At 41.9% G+C, this 20,743-nt stretch overlaps 1 protein-coding gene across 5 annotated transcripts in view; it reads left to right on the plus strand.

Moving 5' to 3' along the window:
* Positions 1 to 20,743, plus strand: part of SUSD4 (sushi domain containing 4) — a 183,914-nt gene that overhangs the window by 150,244 nt on the left and 12,927 nt on the right. For 2 of the 5 annotated variants that reach the window (XM_084623371.1, XM_084623370.1), the window contains exons 5-6: positions 3,568 to 3,642; positions 4,312 to 4,500. The exons of 1 other annotated variant lie outside the window; for it this stretch is intronic. In XM_084623371.1, coding sequence (XP_084479497.1) covers positions 3,568 to 3,642; positions 4,312 to 4,500 — 264 coding nt within the window. The remainder of the gene's footprint in view (positions 1 to 3,567; positions 3,643 to 4,311; positions 4,501 to 20,743) is intronic. 2 more of the 5 variants (XM_084623374.1, XM_084623372.1) reach the window with 1 other exon arrangement.

The following is a 20,743-nucleotide window of genomic DNA, read 5'->3' on the forward strand; positions in this document are numbered from 1 at the left end:
GAAAAATAATCAAATTTCACTTAAAACAGACAGTTCCTAAATATGCTGTGGCCAAATAGAAGAAAAAACAACCCTTGAGTGATTAATTTTGGCTTTATTTTTTTTTTAATTTAACATGCTGCAGAGTCTCTACATATTTCACAAAGAAAGGTCTTATAGCTGCCATGTGGCACCGGCATGTTGAAGTTAGGCAACTGTCATAGCCCAGTATTGCTTTGCACATATCTTGGAGATTAAATAAATTGTATCTGTAGATGGTAGCAGAAAAAGCAGAGCCCTTCAGAAAATCATCTTTTCCAGTCAAAATGGTGAATGCACTTTGCACCATTGCATGCCGGTGCAAAGGGCATTTGTGTGTAGTGGTTTTAAGTGCCCCTGCCATTTTTAAACAAACAATGACGGACTCAAACACTTTTGCACTTAGGGGACGTCCTCACACAGTTTACAGGTGGAATTTTTCTGGGCTATTATTCAGATGAGCAGTAGTATCCATTGCTTTCCTCCAGTGTGATATCAAAGCCATGGAACAGCAGACAACTGCTGCTACACACACCTCAGCTGCAGTGGATTGATATTGCCTCCTAAACACAAACCTCAGTTCTCCTCCTGCTTAATTCAACATTAACCACATTTTAAAAGTAAATTTAGTGCAAGTAAGTGGTACGAGATCAACAGCATTAGTGTGAAATCTGGTATCTACGAAACAGGTACAGTTCAGGCAATTACAGTGCAGGTTTCCTTACATTGCCCTCCAGTGGTTCTCAAGTCTTGTTGTGGAGTTAGCAGCTGTTCCGGGTCCGGCTGGTCTGTTAGGATTGCAATCACAAGTGCTAAATATGAGGTGGGCACTTGTCCACTAGGACATAGACCACCAACTCATTTTACATAGCCCACCAATTACTGTGGACCTGATTCTCATTATGCTAAGGCCCCTTTCAAGTTTTCAGAGCCGTGTAAAGAGGTCTTGGTGTAAATGAGAAACGAGTCCAATGATTTGAGGCTTTAGACAGTACTGACAGTAACGGACCTGGGATGGATCTAAGTTAACTAGACGTGAATGGCATTGTTTTCTAATACCAACCCCCTCTACACCTTTATTTGTTTGCCAAGTTAGCTATTTTAGCAAAGGAAAAAACAGTGAAAAATTGTTAGAGTAGATAAACTTAATTTGTTTAAAAATAGGGGGAAATGTATATGATCTTCTAATTGTATTTTTGGGTGAGAGAAGGCGAGCCTGGTAACTAAGGCCCAGATCCTCAAAGGTATTTCGGTGCCTAACTCCCATAGATTTCAGTTAGGTGCCTAAATACCTTTGAAAATCAGGGCCTAGATGACAACAATCCTTAAGTGCAACGCATAAGTGTGGCCCATAAATCTGATCACATCTGACTTTGAGGATACCTACCCTGGAGCTGGAGGTGTAACTGTCAGTTCAAGTAGACATACCTGCACTAGCTCTGATGGAGTGAGCACGCTAAAAATAGACGCATCGCTGTGATGGTAGAAGTGGTAAGATAGGCTAGCCGCCTGAGTACAGTCACATCCAAGATGTGTCCTCAGGGCAGCCAGCACCTCCCACCACATGCGCTGCTGTGGCTACACTTCTCTTTTTAGGGTGCTAGTGTTGGTATGTCTACTCAAACTGCAATGACACCTTCAGCTCCAATGTAAACATACCCTTCAAGAGTGCATTTGTCTGATGATTAATAACACAGACTATATTTTGGGGTTGATTTTGGAATTACATACTCCTAGTTGCTGAACGACAGGATTTTAGTTATGTATTAAAGGGGAAAAAAGTTTTCTGGATCACTAAGAATTGTGAAGCACTGGAAGATGCCACCCTCTTTCTTGTTTTTTAAACTGAATTCTTGTGGAATTAAAGGTTTCAGAGTAGCAGCCTTGTTAGTTTGTATTCGCAAAAAGAAAAAGAGTACTTGTGGCACCTTAGAGACTAACGGATTTATTTGAGCATGAGCTTTCATGAGCTACAGCTCACTTCATCGGATGCATGAAGTGGAAAGTACTTTATGCATCCGATGAAGCGAGCTGTAGCTCACGAAAGCTTATGCTCAAATAAATTGGTTAGTCTCTAAGGTGCCACAAGTACTCCTTTTCTTTTTGTGGAATTAAAGTTTCCGAGCTCCTGGTGAAAATGGGAAGGCCCTTGTTTCTGGATAGACCTTCATGTAACTGTATCAGAAGATTGATTTTTTTTTTCATACTTTTTTATATACTGTGCTCTGTGAAACTTACATATTGGAGGGCTCCTCCCTCCAAACTCTCTTACCCCCAGAAATGGGAGACCATCTTTCTGTGAACCCAGTTTAAATGTCTGAGGAAAGGGCAGGTTAGATTTACTGTAGCGCTGTGAACTGGGTGCTCGTATGTAATATGATTTTCTGCACGTCATGTACAATCACACAAGGAATTATAACCAGGCTTTAATACTACATTTCATAATGTACTTTTTAAATTTGCATATATGCAGTCGTCCGTTGGGGCCTGTGCATCAGAGCTCTGTCATCTTTATCTGGAAATCCAAACAAAACCTTATCTGAACTTAGTCACGTAGGACCAGATTGTCAAAGGTATTTATTTAGGTGTCTGATGCATATAGGCACTTAGCGGGATTTTTAAAGCACCTATTGAAAATCTCACTAGATGCCTACCTTCTTTAGGGACATAAATACCTTTAGAAATCTGTCCAAGAGGCCAAATTCACTCTGGTATAATTCCATTGAAGGTAAACTTGCCCCATTTATATAGTCTGTACTCTTTGTCTGCAGAAGTGCATGTGTTTTATATTTGGTACAGAAGAGGAGGCAATAGCCAATAAATAGGGCCATTGTGGCTTTATTTGAGCGAAGGGGATTCATGAACTAGTAAAACTACTATTAAAAGCCGTTGTGCTGAACGTGATGCAACAAGTTTCCGTCCCCTCTCCCCCTCCCCCAATGGCCGGAGCCCTGAATTATTCTCCTGTCTTTGGACTAGTTAGAAGCTGTTTCTTTAAAGTGGCGGCTGGACATCTCAAGAAAAGGGAGTTGAAAGTACACAGCACTTTGCAGGATGTACTCAAATTGGAAGATCTGGCCTGTAGCTTTTATTTTGATAAAGTAAGACTCTCTAATTTTTAACAGTTTGTATAACAAGGCTTGAAATTATGGGAATCCATGTGACCTTCCTTCTGGAATTCCTGATAGTGACAAGAGGCCTATTAATAATGGTTGTTGCCACAACAAACAGCTTATGTTAGTCTCATAAATTTTCATAAAGCTTTTTTCATTCCCAGATTGCTAATCATCATTCCTCAAAATCATTGCAAGCTAAAAATCAGCACCATTAGTCATTACCAAGAGGGTCATTTTTAAGGCAGTGAGCAAAATAATTCTAGTTTATTTCAGTACACAACTTGAAATCTCAAGTCTCAATATCCACTCAGAACATTGTTTGCATACATGTGAATCAAATATTAGAAAGTCGTGAGTGATTATGTAGTGAATTTCCTTTTATTCCAAATGTCATCTCATTTGTGAAGCCAACTGCTGTCAATTCCCCCTCTAGGGTGCCAAAATTACAAAGTCTGTCTGGAGTTAATCACTCTGGGCCAAACTCATCTCTGGTGTAATTCTACTGAAGGTAAGTTTGTCCCTTTCTCGATCAGCTGTGGCCACTGTTCTCAAAAATGACTGATGAGTTTAGGTGCCTCCATTTTTGGGTGCCCAATCTGAAACCCCTTGAAGGGCCTGATTTCCGGAAGGTGAGCGCACTGAGCACTTTCTGAAAATCAGGCTCCTCTAAACGATCTCAAATTGGGCTCCCAAAATCACTACTCATTTTTGAAATCTTGGCCTCTTTTGCTGCTGTGTATATCTTGTAACAGCATCAATTTCAGTATTAAACATAACCTCTGTGACTGCCTGTTTGAGGAGAGGAATAAAACCCAGGGTTTTGTATAGGTGACCGTCTTTATTTATTAAGAATTCCACCTTGTAATAAGTGACAACTGCTAAACTGGTGAATGTGTGGGTGTGCAAAACGAAACATTGCAATTGTCATTAATGCTATTTTGGGTTTGCAGATGATATATATTATCTTGGCAGAATGTGTGGGCTAAGCAATAAAAGAACTTGAAATGAGGTAATGACACTTGAGCATCTAAGAGAAAGATTAAGCAGGAATGCCATTCACTGTGGGGAGGATGGGAAATATTGTGCTTCTCAACTTGGGAACCATAATCAAGATGTGTTACAATGACTAAGACAAGCACCTCATAATAAAAGATACCTTCCTCTTCTTAATTTGCAGGTTGCCTGAGGCCATTGGTTCTTCCTCATAGTTACATTAACATATCTGAGTTCGAGTCCTCCTTCCCAGTAGGAACAGTGGTATATTATCAGTGCTTTCCTGGATATAAACTAAAGGGGACAAAGTTCCTTGAGTGCATGTATAACCTTATCTGGTCACATAGCTCACCTAGGTGCCTTGATGTGGAAGGTAAAACAGCTTATTTGTTTTTAATTTTGGACAATTAACATGATATATTTTAATTGAACTTAGGGCTACAATTTTTAGCTCCATTTTGTCCACTGCCTCCTGAGGACGTACAAAGTGCATCCATTCAAGCTCCTGTTTTGTTGTACGTATACTGTGTAATCTGGAACATCGCATAGCTTAACTGTTAAAGTTACTTACATAATGTTTGCTCTGTCAGTATCGTAATCATACTAGCTGAAGTTTGTAACAACAAAGACTGTTTATACTTAAAATCTAAAAAACTATGTAATCTGCTGTCTTTCTAATGAAATGCTGAGAAAGTTAATGAATCTATATTCACAAAAGGACAACCTGAGTAGCTGAAGATTTCAGCACCATACCATTCTGAACTAAAAGCATTTGTAAATACTATTAAGTATCAAGTTTCATTTCAGCCTGCATGCCAGGTGTATGCAAAATCTAATACTGCATGATTCTGCATTAAAAATTACTGGATGTTGTACCCAAAAGTACTGGAGTGTTTCTTATTTTTAATTAACAGTCCAGTTTTCAAAATTCTAAAAGGTCTTTGCAATGTAAGGGTTCCACCTTCAGGAACTGACTTTCTGATCTAACATCCTAGAAATTTAACCACAAAACAGCCCTGCATAAATCATCTTTCTTTTTATTTTTTGTAGTACATGAAATACATGTTACAGATAAAATTATTAGAAAGAGACTGCCTGTCGGATATCATAAAAGAAATTACAAAATGAAGCAGGATTAGCCAGAAGTAAGTCTTTAATGTGTTAGGAGCATTAAAACCCACAAACACAAATGTATGAAACTTGAAAATTTTGTATGTGTCATTTCCCTGTGCTCACTTAACACAGATTACAGTCTGAACTACCTGTTCCAGCTCTCGTCGACGTACATGGCAAAACTCCCATTAACTTTAATGGGGGCATGTATCATTTGTATTATATTAGCACCTAGAGCTCCATTGTGGTAGGCTTCTTAAAAATATACAGAGAGTAAGAGAGAATCCCTGCCCTGAAGATTTTGTAGTCTAAATAGACACGTCAAAGAAAGGGTAGGAGAGGCAAAGAAGTATTCTCCCCAATTCACAGATGGGGAACTGAGACAGCGATTAAGTTCCTTGCCCAAGGTCACACCGGACGTTTGTGGCAGAGTGGGGAATTGAACCTAAACCTCCTGAGTCCTGATCCAGTCCCTTAATCACAAGCTCATCCTTCCTTATGATCGCTTTTGGCACAGGGCTTGTTGTTCTGTTGTAACATTAAGACCAATTTTTTCCCCGGCGATTACTTGTAGAAACCCTATATATACAGGTGATGGACAAACCACAAATGTTTCAGATAGTACGAGAATGGGTTATCTTGAGATTTTAGGTCCTTTCTTTTTCCATATGGGTAGGACAGAGTCTTATAGATGAAAACTTCATTTCTCAGGTGTCATGTGGGACCGGTGTAACTGGAACACACAGAACTTGTAAAGTTCCATCCAGCACCTGTAAATCAACTTAGGTATTCACGTTTGAAAATGACAGGTTTCAGAGTAGCAGCTGTGTTAGTCTGTATCTGCAAAAAGAAAAGGAGTACTTGTGGCACCTTAGAGACTAAACACATTTATTAGAGCATAAGCTTTCGTGAGCTACAGCTCACTTCAGCTGTAGCTCACGAAAGCTTATGCTCTAATAAATGTGTTTAGTCTCTAAGGTGCCACAAGTACTCCTTTTCTTTTTACTTTTGAAAATGTTGGCCTAAGTGACTTATTCAAGAAGAGTCAGACTCCAGGGGTCCTGCTTCCATCTAATTCTCCAACCAGTGAACAGCACTCCCACCCTTTTTATCCAGTATTATAGAATAATAGAAGTATAGGGCTGGAGGGAACCTCAGTCATCAAGTCCAGTCCCTTGCTCTGAGGCAGGACTGAGTAAACCTAGACCATCCCTGACAGGTGTTTGTCCAACCTGTTCTTAAAAACCTCCCATAATGGGGATTCCACATCCTCTGTTGAAAGCCCATTCCAGAGTTTAACTATCCTTATGGTTACAAATCTTTTCCTAATAGCTAATCTAAATCTCCCTTACTGCAGATTAAGACCATTACTTCTTATCCTATTTTTAGTGGATATAGAGAACAATTGCTCATAGTCCTCTTTAGTACAGCCCATAATAATATGTTGAAATGTTGAAGACTCTTAGCCAGTCCCCTTTCAGTAGTCTTTTCTCAATACTAAACATGCCCAGTTATTTTAACTTTTCCTCACAGGTCAAGTTTTCTATGATTTGTATCTCTCTTTTGTTGCTCTCTTCTGGACTCTCTCCAATTGGTCCACATCTTTCCTTAAGCGTGGTGCCCAGAATTGAACACAATACTCCAGCAGAGAGGCCTCACCAGTGCCAAGTGGAGTGGGACAGTTACCTCCCATGTATTACATACAATATTCCTGTTAATACACCACAGAATGATAATGAGCTTTTTTTGCAACTGCATCACATTGTTGACTCTCATTCAGTTTGTGATCCATTATAAACGCCAGATCCTTTCCAGCAGTACTGCCACTTAGCCAGTTATCCCCATTTTGTAGCTATGCATTTGATCTTTCCTTCCAGAGTGAAATACTTTGCACTTGTCTTTACTGACTTTCATGTTATTGATTTCAGACCAATTCTCCAATTTTGTCAAGGTCCTTTTGAATTCTAATCCTGTTGTCCAAAGTGCTTGCAACCCCACCCCACCCCCAGCTTGGTTTCATTTGCACATTTTATAAGCATATTCTCCACTCCATTATCCAAGTCATTTAATGAAAATATTGAATAGTACCAGACCCAGGACAGACACATGCAGGACTCCACTAGAGATCCCTCCCAGTTTGACAGCAAACTATTGATAACTACTTCGAGTACAGTCTTTCAACAATTTGAGCACCCACTTTATAGTAATTTAATCTAGACCACACTTCCCTAATTCACTTACAAGAATGTCATGTGGGACTGTGTCAAAAGCCTTACTAAAATAAGATACCTCACATCTATTGTTCTCCCCCTCCTCTACTAGGCCAGTAACCCTGATGAAGGAAATTAGGTTGATTTTTGTCATGATTTATTTTTGACAAATCCATGCTGGCTCTTCCTTATAATCCTGTTATCCTCCAGGTGCTTACAAATTGATTGTTTAATAATTGTTCCAGTATCTTTCCAGATATTGAAGTTAAGCTGATTGGTCTATACTTACTGGGGTCCTCTTTGTACCCCTTTTCAAAGATAGATATTATATTTACCCTTTTTCAATCCTCTGGAACCTCTTCTGTCCTCCATGAGTTCTCAAAGATAATTGCTAGTGGTTCCAAGATTGCTTCAGTACCTTAAATACCCTATGATGGTTCCTAAAGTACCATATGATGAATTTCATCAGGCCTTGCTGACTTGAATGATACAACTCATTTAAATATCCTTTAACCTGTGCTTTCCTTATATTGGCTTGTGTTCCTTCCCCCATGTTGTTAATATTAGTTGAGTTGAGTATCTGGTCACTATTACCGTTCTTAGTGAAGACTCAAGCAAAATAGGCATTAAACACATCAGCCTTCTTGATGTCATCAGTTATTAGCTCTCCTTCCCCGTTAAGTAGAGGGCTTGTGCTTTCCTTTGTCTTTCTCTTGGTCCTAATGTATTTTTAAAATCTCTTATTCCCTTTGATGTCCCTTGCTGGGCATTTTATGTCATTTTATGCCTTTCTGATTTTCTCCTTACATGCTTGTGCTATTCTTTTGTTGCTCCTCCTTCTGCACCTTGCAGTTGAACTTAGCAATGTCAGCTCCGCTTTACAGATGCCTACCATATATCACAACTGTATTCATATTGCAGTATTACCCACCAGCATTTTTCATAGAGGGGATATTCAAATAGCAAATTAGTCTCTTTATTTATTTCCATGATCAATACTAAATGTATTCTCATAACATTACCTGTTCTGGTCTTTTAATGAGAGATTGATTAAAAGCAAATAGTTGTTAGGAACTTTTACCAAATCTTTATAGTGCTCATATTTTGCTGGAAGCAGTTTTGCCTGTAGCTTCCTGTTTTTGACATACATTCTTCTCTAGGCTCCAACAATATGCAGATTGAATTTAAAAAAAGAAAAGCAATGGGCTCTTTAGTAAACCTTTCTCCAGAGTGGTACCAGACTTCATAACAATGATTGTTTCTAATTTTGGAAAATATTGATGTAGAAGTGTTCCAGGAGGGCACCAAAAATTGCTCTTTCTGCTGCATACGCACAAACAGTTTTTCTTGCCTGGGCAGTTTCTGTGGTTGCATTATATTTGATTCTCCATCTGAACATCAAATTTCAGATCATATGGAGCCTGGCATCAGAGTAATCACACAAATGATATCTGTGAATCTTATGAATTTTGCCTCTTTCTAAACTATTTAGGCCGAATACATTGCTGGTGTAACTCCAGTGAAGTCAGTGGAGTTACACAGGGAAATATTTGACTTTTTCTTTCCTTTCTGCTGCTATAACTGTAGCATGAACATTTTTAATTAATACTACACTATAAAATTTACTTAGTGCTATAGCTGTGGGAATCTCAAAGCATTTTAGATACTTTACATATAGAATCAAAGTAACTGGAAATGGAAAGAAACTATTAGTTCATCTAATCTATCTTCATACTGCTAGTGCAGGATTATTCCCTATAATACACTTTTCCAATGCTTAATCCAGTCTAGTTTTAAATGTTTCCAATGGACTTCCACCACATCCTTTGGGACACAGTTTCACAGCTCTAGCTGTTGGAGGGAGATTTTTCTTATAATTAACCTAATTGTTCCTTTTCATATGTATTGTATGGTAATTCCTTTATCCAGTGTTGACATGGAGCCACCTCCATGGAGGGATGCAGCAGCTGTTTAGGAACTGTTTTATATTTTACACACACACACACACACACACACACACTCTCTCTCTCTCTGTTTAGGAACTGTTTTGTATTTTACACACACACTGTTCATCTGATCTGGAAACTTGTTATAGGCAGAGCAGGGTGGTAATGCCATAGTTAAGGTTGCTCAACACGTGCCATTATAAGATTCTATTTTCAGTTGCTTATAATTCTTCTTCAAGTAGTGGCCCTTTGTGGTCCCACTTCAGGTGCACATGTGTCTCTGAAGCCCTTGATTGAAGATTACGCAGGCCAAACGGACATTGCTAGCTAGAAATCATCTTATGCCTCTTTATGGCAGACACTGAGGCTATATAGGGGTGCGCAGGGGAACTGCCCTCACTTCCTTCTCTGCTGCCTCACCAGTGTGCAAAAGGACAGATAAGTACTACGTACCCCTTAAGGATTATCACTTTTTATTTTCCCATCCCCCACCTAACTCCCTAGTGGTGGATGCAATGAGTGAACGGGGTAGGCAGTACTTTTTGAGATATGACAAGGAACAAAAGTGGCTGAATCTCTTTGGAGGAAAGTCTTACTCATCTGCAACCCTGCAGCTCTGGATCGCAAACTATCAAGCGGTCACCAAATACAACCTTGCTAATTACAACAAGCTCACAGCCTTTATTGAATAGCTGCCATATGACTGCAGGGAGCAATTCCAGTCTGTAGTTGAGGAGGGTCAGCTACTAGCCTGAATGGCTCTCCAGACATCCCTAGATGCTGCTGCCAGATCCATCTCTACGGTGGTAGTTATGTGCAGGGTGTCATGGCTTTAACTTTTGTGGTTTCTGAGGGAGGTTCAGAACGCTGTAGAGGGCCTCCCCTTTGATGGTCATAGGCTTTTCTCAGAGAACAAGAATGATGCCCTGCACACATTGAAGGACTTCAGGGTTACCCTATGTACCTTGGGCATTTACACAGCTACGAGCAAGAAGTGTTTTAATAGCTCATGCCCTGTTCAGTTCTTGGGGTACCGTAGATCTGCAGAACCCTCCAGAAAGAGAGACAGGTTTCCCCCAACCACCCACATGACCACCCAGGTGTCATCTAAACTGCAGTTTTGATAGGTTGGTCAAGAGTTTGAATTCTCTCACTTTTCTGGATTTACAGTTGTGCCCTTCAGCCTGCCTCCCTCGCTTTGGAGACTGTCGTATCCATTTCGTCCAGGCTTGGGAGCAAATCACCATGGACCAATAGGTCTTGGAGGTCATGACATCAGGCTATACCATCCAGTTTATGTCACTCCCTACCTTCCACTCCCCTTCCCCAGCCTTCTTTAGGGACCCCTCTCACAAGCTTCCACTAAGGCAAGAGATGGAGTCTCTCCTCCAACTAGGAGCAATAGAACTGGTCCCTTTCCCTTACAAGGGCAGGAGTTTCTACTCAAAATACTTCCTAGCACCCAAGAAGGATGGAAGTTGGAGGCCAATCTTAGATCTAAGACAACTGAATAAGTTTGTGATGCCTCAGAGGTTCAGGGTGGTAACTCTGGCAACTATAATTCCTTTACTAGAGAAAGGGGATTAGTTTTCAGCCCATGACCTACAAGAAGTCTACTTCTGATACATCTATCACACAGGAAGTACCGATGATTCACTACAGGCAAAGATCATTTCCAGTACCATGTGCTCCCCTTTGGCCTATCCTCAGCCCCAGGTGTGTTTTCAAAGGCTCTAGCAGTAATGGCAGTTTACTTTTGGCAGGAAGAGATCCTGGTCTTCCCGTACCTTGATGAACGGCTACTCAAGGACTGTTCCTTCGAAGCAATGTTATTGTCTACCCAGAAGGCCCTCGCTCTGTTCCAAGAGTTGGGCCTCCAGCTGAACATAAAGAAATCCACAATAGTACCAGTACAAAGGGATGCAGTTTATAGGGGTATTCTTGGACTCAGTGACAGCCAGAGCATATCTCCCTTTAGACAGATTTGTGACCTTGTCAGGACTGGTAGCGACAATTCAGGGAAGCTCTCGGACCACAATAAAAAGTTGTCTTGAGCCATGTGGCAGCTTTTACCTTTTGTGACCAATTACACAAGGCTATGGTTCTGCTGCTTCCAGGGTTGGCTCAGAACTGCCTATGCTCCAAACAGGGACACCTTGGACAGGGCAGTGATGGTCCCTTTGCATGCACAGAACTCCATATCTGTGCAGGTGTTCCTTTCTGTCACCCAAGCCCATCAATGACTCCAGCAATTTCATTGTTAAGATCGGGTGCCCATCGCAATACCCTCAGGAATCAGGGCAGATGGACAGTCCATGAAACCAGTCTCCACATCAACCTGTTGGAAGTCAGGGTAGTCAGGAACTCTTGCCTCCATTTCCTAATGACAAAGCATTCAGGGTCATGATGGACAAAGTGTCCTGCATGTTTTACATCAACAAGCAAAGAGGAACAAAATCCCCTTCCTTGTGCACCAAAGCTATAAAGCTCTGGAACTGGTGCATAGCCCACCATATCCAGATTTCAGTGATCTACCTCGACTATGACTTGGAGCTGGACACTCAGGTTCTCCACAGCATATGCCAGAGATCGATATTTTCACCACCTCCGAGAACAGGAAGTGTCCCCTCTTCTGGTCAAGGTCGGGGGCCTGGTTCACCACTCCTTGCGGGACGGCCTTTTTCTACCTTGGAGGAAGGGTCTGTTCTATGCCTTTCCCCCAGTGCCCCTAATTCTAGGGGTATTGAACAAGATCAGGCAGGACAAAGCCAGAGTTATTCTCAGAGTACCTACCTGGCCGAGACAAGCTTATTACCCTTACCTGCTTCAACAAAATATCCAACCGTTAATCAAGCTCCCAACCATTCCTCTTCTCCTGTCTCAGGATGTGGGTTGCATGCTTCGCCCCAGCTTGGTGGTTCTACACCTCAGGGTGTGACTCCTGGATGGCTCTCAGGAACAGAGGTTTCCTACTCTATGGATGTGCAGCAGGAGTTATTAAACAGCAGAAAAACATCAACCTGCACTTCTTCCCTGCAGAAATATTTTTTAAAAATTGTCCAATGGTGCAATCCATTTGTCCATTGCATCTCTAGCTGGAATTGGTTCCCCTTTCCCTCATCCTAGATTACCCATTGGATCTGAAGACATCTAGGTTGTCCATCAGTTCAGCCAAGGTACACCTGGCTGCCGTATCAACCTTTCATCCCCCAGTAAAGGGATTCTCCATTTTTGCTTACCTGGTATTGTCCAGAATTATTAAAGGTCTGGGTAATCTCTTCTCCCACATTAGACACACCACCCTGTCTTGTGACCTCAACCTGATTCCCAACCACCCAGCAAGGCTTCCATTCACACCAATGGCGACCTGATCCCTACTTCATTTATCTAGGAAGATGGCCTGGTTAGTTGAAAAATGTAAAGGAAATGGTGCTTCTTATTTTTAAATTAACTGAATCTACAGTCCTAATTTGGGGAAAATGATTAATCTGTGAAACAATGTTATTACATTTCAAATGACTGCACGTTCTTTGCATTGAAGAAATGTTTTTTCATCTTCATTGTCTTGAAGTTGATGCACCCTGCATTGTTCGTAGCATTGCAAGAAAGGCAAAAGAACAACTTATTCATAGATCCATAGATATTTAGGTCAGAAGGGACCATTATGATCATCTAGTCTGATCTCCAGCACAATGCAGGCTACAGAATTTCACCCACCACTCCTACAAAAAACCTCACACCTATATCTGTGCTATTGAAGTCCTCAAATCATAGTTTAAAGACTTCAAGGAGCAGAGAATCCTCCAGCAAGTGACCCGTGCCCCATGCTACAGAGGAAGGCGAAAAACCTCCAGGGCCTCTTCCAATCTGCCCTGGAGGAAAATTCCTTCCCGACCCCAAATATGGCGATCAGCTAAACCCTGAGCATGTTGGCAAGATACATCAGCCAGATACTACAGAAAATTCTTTCCTGGGTAAATCAGATCCCACCCCATCTAATATTCCATCACAGGCCATTGGGCCTATTTACCATGAATATTACCAAAACCATGTTATCTCATCATACCATCTCCTCCATAAATTTATCGAGTTTAATCTTAAAGCCAGATAGATCTTTTGCCCCCACTGCTTCCCTTGGAAGGCTATTCCAAAACTTCACTCCTCTGATGGTTAGAAACCTTTGTCTAATTTCTAGTCTAAATTTCCTGGTGGCCAGTTTATATCCATTTGTTCCTTTTTTGGTCTTTTACTATGACATTCCTATGGATCAAGTTGAAACAAATCACCATTTTATACCTGCTGTGTCACCTGCATTCTTTGCAGAAACTCCTTAGCCTTTCCCAAATCAGCTAGACATCAGAATTTTCATGAAACCATAATTTCCTGCCCTCATAATTCACATTTGTCCACAGATGGATGATACATTTTATCCATGGTGTTGCAAATGTGTGAAGGATTAGACAGGGGAAAGCAGATCAAGTTTCTCCCTCAGGGCGGTCTTATATTGAATTTTTAAATGTTATCTGACAGTGCACCTCTAACAGAACAAGAGCACTACGCTATGTCATCGGAGAGAGAAATATTACTTTGTGCATCAAGGACATATTTATTGATTTACAGTCCACTTACTGCGATCACTGGGCCTGCTCCTCAGCTAGTGGAAATCGGTGCAAGCCCTTTGACTGCAAGTCATTGAAGTTATGCTGATTAGCACTAGCTGAAGATCTGGCCCTCTCACTATGCCTATAGAATCTAAAATATATATTACATGCTAAATTGGTTTGTTCGCTTTTCAGGCAGGAGTCAAAGGTTCAAACTCAACTAGTTAATAGAGGAGACTGTAAACAAACAAAGGGCTGGAATTAGAATTATGTCCCTAGAACTCTGATATTACCCTGGCCTTGTATGGTGATGTCTCATAGAGATTACTGCATTAGTCTGCTCTGGTCTAATTCTAAAGCCCAAGCCAAGCACAGCAGACCCAAGAGTACCCAGGTCTTTTTCAGAACTGACCCAAACCTGACATCTTCCCCAATTTTGTGTCAGAGCCACCACCTCATCCTAGAGGCTCAGCCTGGTAGGGACTTCCCATGCACGCAGTCTGTCTCTGACCCCCTCCTGCCTGTGGAATTGGCACAGCAGTGACTGTGTGCCCCACTCCTGCCTTGCTGCATTGCATATGTTGTGGAGTGACTGGCACTGCGTCAACACTGTGCTCCACAGTGTAGGAAGGCAGTGGCAGCCAGCAGAAGCAAGGCACTTAACCTCTGCTACCCAAACCCCACAGGCAGGCAGAGGTGATCGGAGCCTACCTGACCCAAGTCCAAGAGGTTCAGGTTGTTTTCAGACCCAACACTTGTAGTCAGATTCCGTCAGGTTGCAAGGCTCTGAGCTGCACCTCTCTTTCCTTCCTGGTGTCTCTGAGTGCATTCCTCAGGCCTTGTGCATTTACCTCTCCTGAGGCAGAATCATGCAGTCCTCTACTCTTTGACCAGATCCTGGACTACAGTACCCTGTGCCTGAGTCATGCTTACTCAGCTGATCTGGCTGGTTTCAGCACCTGTGGTCCTTCCCTTAGGAACTCTCTGACCACTAATGTATATAGTGACCTGTAGCTTTCTTAAAACTAAAGCACTGTTTATTTCACTAGGTAGGAACAACGCATTTAGAGGAAAAAGGATTTAAAACCACAAACAGTCTGCACAGGTCAATATTCAGCATTCATAAATTATTTCAGCTCCGCATCCATCACGCATGGCAGAAAGCACTGGCCCAGAAAGATGGGCTTCCTGGAATATCCTTTTTGACATCAGTAGCAAATTAAAGGCCTGATTTGGAACAGGGATCCAGTCTAGACTCCTGCCCATGATTGTGGATGCAGTTGATGTTGTTTGGACACCTAAGTACGGTAGCTGATTGTAGCTGCAATTCAGGTAGTCAGATGCCTAAATGACATCAATTACACATGCAAATAATTATGAATATCCAATTAAACTCAAACCCACAAATTATTTGCGCCAACACATTTTGAGCCTGAATAGCAAGACCAGGTATTGAATGTCTGGCCCTGGAGGTTTTAAAGAGACAATGCATCATCGTTCGGAGAGGTACTGAGTTCATTGGGGTACATGTTTACAGAAGGGGAAAAAAACCCACAGAAGGTAAGTAATGTTGTGACCAACTAACACAGTACTTACTGTAATTGCAATCCCAGTGCTCCAAACAGCCATGCGCTCCTAGCACAGCATAAATGTATTCAAACATGATTCAGCTCATTTCTCTTAAATAAATAAATAAATGGGCCCCATCTTGCAAAGTGTTGTGTCATCAACTCCCTAGCACCTCAGCAAGATCATGACAAAAATTTGTTTAAATGAAAGCTGCACTTGTTTAGGTTATCACCTCTGTGCAAAATATCAGAAGGAGTGTGCCTTGCCATGTATAAACTGTGAAATGTATTTGAAACTACAGAGTTTAATTAAGATCAGCATTTCTCTGGTTGCTCTTCTGTAAATGGTTGTATTACTAATGATTGTGTCATAACCATACAGCTAAGGGTAGCCTAGAATTCCTCCTTACTTGTAAAGGAGTTAAGAAGCTCAAATAACCTGGTTGGCAACTGACCAAAAGGACCAATGGGGAAAGAAGATACTTTCAAATCTGGGGAGGGGGAGACTTTGTTTGTGCTTTTTGTTGGGTGTTCTCTCTCCTAGGACTGAGAGAGGCCAGGCCGAAATTCATCTCCTCCAACTAATCCTGAACCAGTCTCTAATATTACAAAAATAGTAAGTAAAGCCAGACAAGGCGTATTAGATTATCTTTTGTTTTAGCATGTGAATTTTCTTGCAGGAGGTTAACTACCCTGCCCTCAGGCAGAGAAAAAGAACAACTCCAAGTGCTCTCAGCTTAAAACCTCCCTGCTTCCAAGCAGCCAAAAGGAAAAAAAATTTTTTTTGTCCTTTTAAAATCCTAAGCTCTGTGCTTTTGGTTCAAAATGATCCCACCGCACTGCCACCAGGTCAGGGTTCCCTCCCCACTCTGAACTCTGTGGTACAGATATGGGGACCTGCATGAATGACCCCCTGAGTTTATTTCTACCAGTTTAGGTTAAAAATTCCCCAAGGCACAAATCCTTTTTGTCCTTGGGCGGTATACTGCCACCACCAAGTGATTTAAACAAACATTCAGGAAGGGCCACTTGGAGCCCTATCTCCCCCAAAATATCCCCCCCAAGCCCTTACACTCCCTTTCCTGGGGAGGCTTGAGAATAATATCCTAACTAATTGGTTACAAAGTGAGCACAGATTTATCTCCACTCCCTCCCCCCCCCCCCCCCCGGTCTTAGGACACTGAAAATCAATCAGGTTCTTAAAAGAAGAATTTTATTTAAAGTAAAGGTAAAAGAATCACCTCTGTAAAATCAAGATGGAAGATAACTTTACAGGGTGACAAAAGATTCACAAACACAGAGGAACTCCCTCTAGGCTTAGTTCAAAGTTACAAAAAACAGGAACAAACCTCGTTCTAGCAAAGGGAAAACTCCCAAGCTAAAACAAAATATAATCTAACACGCCTTGTCTGGCTTTACTTACTATTTTTGTAATATTAGAGACTGGTTCAGGATTGGTTGGAGGAGATGGATTTCGGCCTGGCCTCTCTCAGTCCCAGGAGAGAGAACACCCAACAAAAAGCACAAACAAAGTCTCCCCCTCCCCAGATTTGAAAGTATCTTCTTTCCCCCTTGGTCCTTTTGGTCAGGCGCCAACCAGGTTATTTGAGCTTCTTAACTCCTTACAAGTAAAGAAGAATTCTAGGCTACCCTTAGCTGTATGGTTATGACAGACAACCATAGAGGCCAGTCTGAAAGTTCAGTGGGAGTTTTGCCTGAGTGGGGACTTGCAGAACTGAACCCATTATTTGTACCTCCAGTCACAGGGAAGGGGAGTGATTGTTAAAGGAGGACTGAAAGTTATTTCAGTGTGAAACTATTATAAAAACACAATGGGAACCGGTTTTGTAATCTTTCACTTAGTCTCATGCCATTGGTGTCACATTGATACCAATTTTCAACAAGAAATTTGTTGGAGGCAAACCAGAAAAGCAGGTTTTCATTAAAAACTTAATTATTCAACTCATTTCGCAATTCCTGCAAGGTGAAAAATGCTGCTCACCATGTGAACTCTCAACTTGCTGTGCTGTATTAATGTAGCTAGTTTTTCTCTGAATCTTACAATTTGTACTCAAACAGATGTTCGTGGAGATTACACAGAATTAAGACATTTTGGTCTAGTGCCTAGAGCAAATAGCTGGGTGTCAAGAGACCAGGATTCTACCACTGATTTGCTGTGTAACCCTCAACCAGTTGCTTAACTCTTCTGTGTTTCTTTTATTCAACTGTAAAATATACACACAATGTTGTAAGGCTTAATTGGCTGGTGTTTGTAGACGCTAGAGAGATCTTAGGATGAAAGGTGCTATCCAATTGCATATTATTCTTGCATGTTCAGCCTTCTGTGATGGAATTTACTACTCACTGCTGCGGTGCCCTCTTGTGGCTCATCGGGGGATTAGCTCTTGACCAGTCTGACGCCCCCTCCTTCAGTTGCCCATCTGTAGAGTGAGTGAGTGTGTGTGTGTGTGTCTCTCTCTCTCTCTCTCTGGATTTGGGGTGCTCTCTCTTTGTGGCTTTGTCCTGGGGGTAGGTCACTATAAAGTGCCCCTTCCTGTGTATCCCTCTGGACAAACGGTCTCAGGCAGACTTCTGATCTGCTGGTCAGACTGTGTCACTTCCTCAGTGGCTCATAGGGGAACCCAGACCCCCCGACACTATTCCGCATTCCAGCCCAAGGACTCTATGCCCAGCAACCACTGTCTGCTCCTGCTCCGACTTGTTGCTGTTTCCCTGGGCTCTTTCCTACTTTTCTTTTCCAACTCTGGCTCCCAGGGGTTACCAGTGAAGCTTCCTCTACTCCTTGTGGCTATTTCACCCCCTTTCGGGTTCTTGCCAGAGTCTATAGTCCAAGGGAGGATTCCAGGGTTTATTCTCTTCCTAGACCTTCTCCTTTGTCTTCTGCCAACTCCCCTCCCCTGCAGGTAGTGACTGCAGAGCCTCCCCCTGCCATCCTCTTTCTTTATGAGCCTTGCCCAGCTCCTCCCCTAAGTGGGCTTCATCAGTCCCTGGCTCTCCTCTAGGTGCAGCCTTTCAGGTTAATTGGCCCTTTTTAACCTGCTCAGGCCTTGTATGGGATGGAGACGCCATCATACCCTCTGCAAGATTCTTCTTTGTGCCTGTTAACTGCTTCCCATGATCAGTGTGATCGCCTCATACCTCTGTCACTTTAAGTTGTATCTGAAGTCTTTATGCTATAGCCTTTACTGTTTGTGGTGATTTATTTGTTGTTAGGGATTAGTTTGATTCAGTGTTGTTTTTGCTCTGTCGGGGAGGGACAATCTGAAAAATTCCTTGAAAGCACCTCTTCAGTGTCAAAGCACGAATTCCAGAGGCACAAGAACTTTTCAGTTTGTCCCGTTATAGCTAATACACAGCTACACAGCTGTGTGTACACTGGAAATGCATTCTGGGTACTGGAATGCAAATGAGCCCCACTTTGCATCTGGAATGCCTACTCTTAGTAGAGACTCTTTTTGTGACCCTGGCAGTGTTTTCCATTTGCAAATAGGAAATTGTTAATTTATTGTCATGATTAATAGGAACTTTAATAAAGCTTCCTGCTCTAATCCTGTTTCATGAGAGACTGATTAGAAGTAAATTATGGTTTATGAAGCTGTTCTAGATCATTGTGGTTTTATAGTACTTGTTTTTTAAGCAACTGGGCCTGCGGTTTCCTCTGTTCTCCAGCTCTCAACAAGTTGCAGACCAGCTGAGTCTGAGAATAAATCTGCTCTCCTACCAGTGTCAGACTATGTAGTGAGTTGGGGAGGGACTTGTATATAATTTGAGATATTTTTATTTTGCAGGTGAGAATGAAAGATGTTTTAAATTTAATTAATTAAATCAAGTGGAGTGCCCCAAGTGTTGGTCCTGGGGCCGGTTTTGTTCAATATCTTCATAAATGATCTGGAGGATGGTGTGGATTGCACCCTCAGCAAGTTTGCAGATGACACTAAACTGGGAGGAGTGGTAGATACGCTGGAGGGTAGGGATAGGATACAAAGGGACCTAGACAAATTAGAGGATTGGGCCAACAGAAATCTGATGAGGTTCAACAAGTGAGAGTCCTGCACTTAGGACGGAAGAATCCCATTCACCGCTACAGACTAGGGACCGAATGGCTAGGCAGCAGTTCTACAGAAAAGGACCTATGGGTTACAGTGGACAAGAAGCTGGATATGAGTCAACAGTGTGCCCCTGTTGCCAAGAAGTTAACGGTATTTTGGGCTGTATAAGTAGGAGCACTGCCAGCAGATCGAGAGACGTGATCATTCCCCTCCATTCAGCATTGGTGAGGCCTCATCTGGAGTACTGTGTCCAGTTTTGGGCCCCACACTATAAGAAGGATGTGGAAAAATTGGAAGGAGTCCAGCGGAGGGCAACAGAAATGATTAGGGGGCTGGTGCACATGACTTATGAAGAGAGGCTGAGGGAACTGGGATTGTTTAGTCTGCGGAAGAGAAGAAATGAGGGGGGATTTGATAGCTGCTTTCAACAACCTGAAAGGGGTTTCCAAAGCGGATGGATATAGACAGTTCTCAGTGGTACCAGATGACCGAACAAGGAGTAATGGTCTCAAGTTGCAGTGGGGGAGGTTTAGGTTGGATATTAGGAAAAACTTTTTCACTAGGAGGGTGGTGAAGCACTGGAATGGGTTACCAAGGGAGGTGGTGGAATCTCCTTCCTTAGGTTTTTAAGGAGAGGCTTGACAAAGCCCTGGCTGGGATGATTTAGTTCGGGATTAGCCCTGCTTTGAGCAGGGTGTTGGACTAGATGACCTCCTGAGGTCCCTTCAAACCCTGATATTCTATGATTCTATGATTTTCATGATCCTATAACTTAAGTGATGCAAAATAATAGAAATAGTGCACTTTTTTGCTTATTTATACTGCATAAAGAATTTCCATTCCTCCCCTTTCCAGCTCTGAAAAAAGATATTTTTTCGTGCTTGTTTTTGCATTAGACATATTAGTTCTTGGCTACTGATTTTTTCTCCAGAAGTCTTTGTGGAGAACTGGTTGAATGATATCATGAGACTAAAGACTAAAATTGAAGTAACTGGCTGTTTTATTTTTTTTTCTTGTTACCACATACTCCTGACAAATTCTTAGAAGAAAAAAGGCTCTTTATGAAAGATTCTGACACCTATGCCCCTTCCATTAAATATGAAGATAT

The sequence above is a fragment of the Lepidochelys olivacea genome (assembly GCF_965140295.1).
Source record: "Lepidochelys olivacea isolate rLepOli2 genome assembly, chromosome: 3".
NCBI lineage: Eukaryota > Metazoa > Chordata > Testudines > Cheloniidae > Lepidochelys > Lepidochelys olivacea.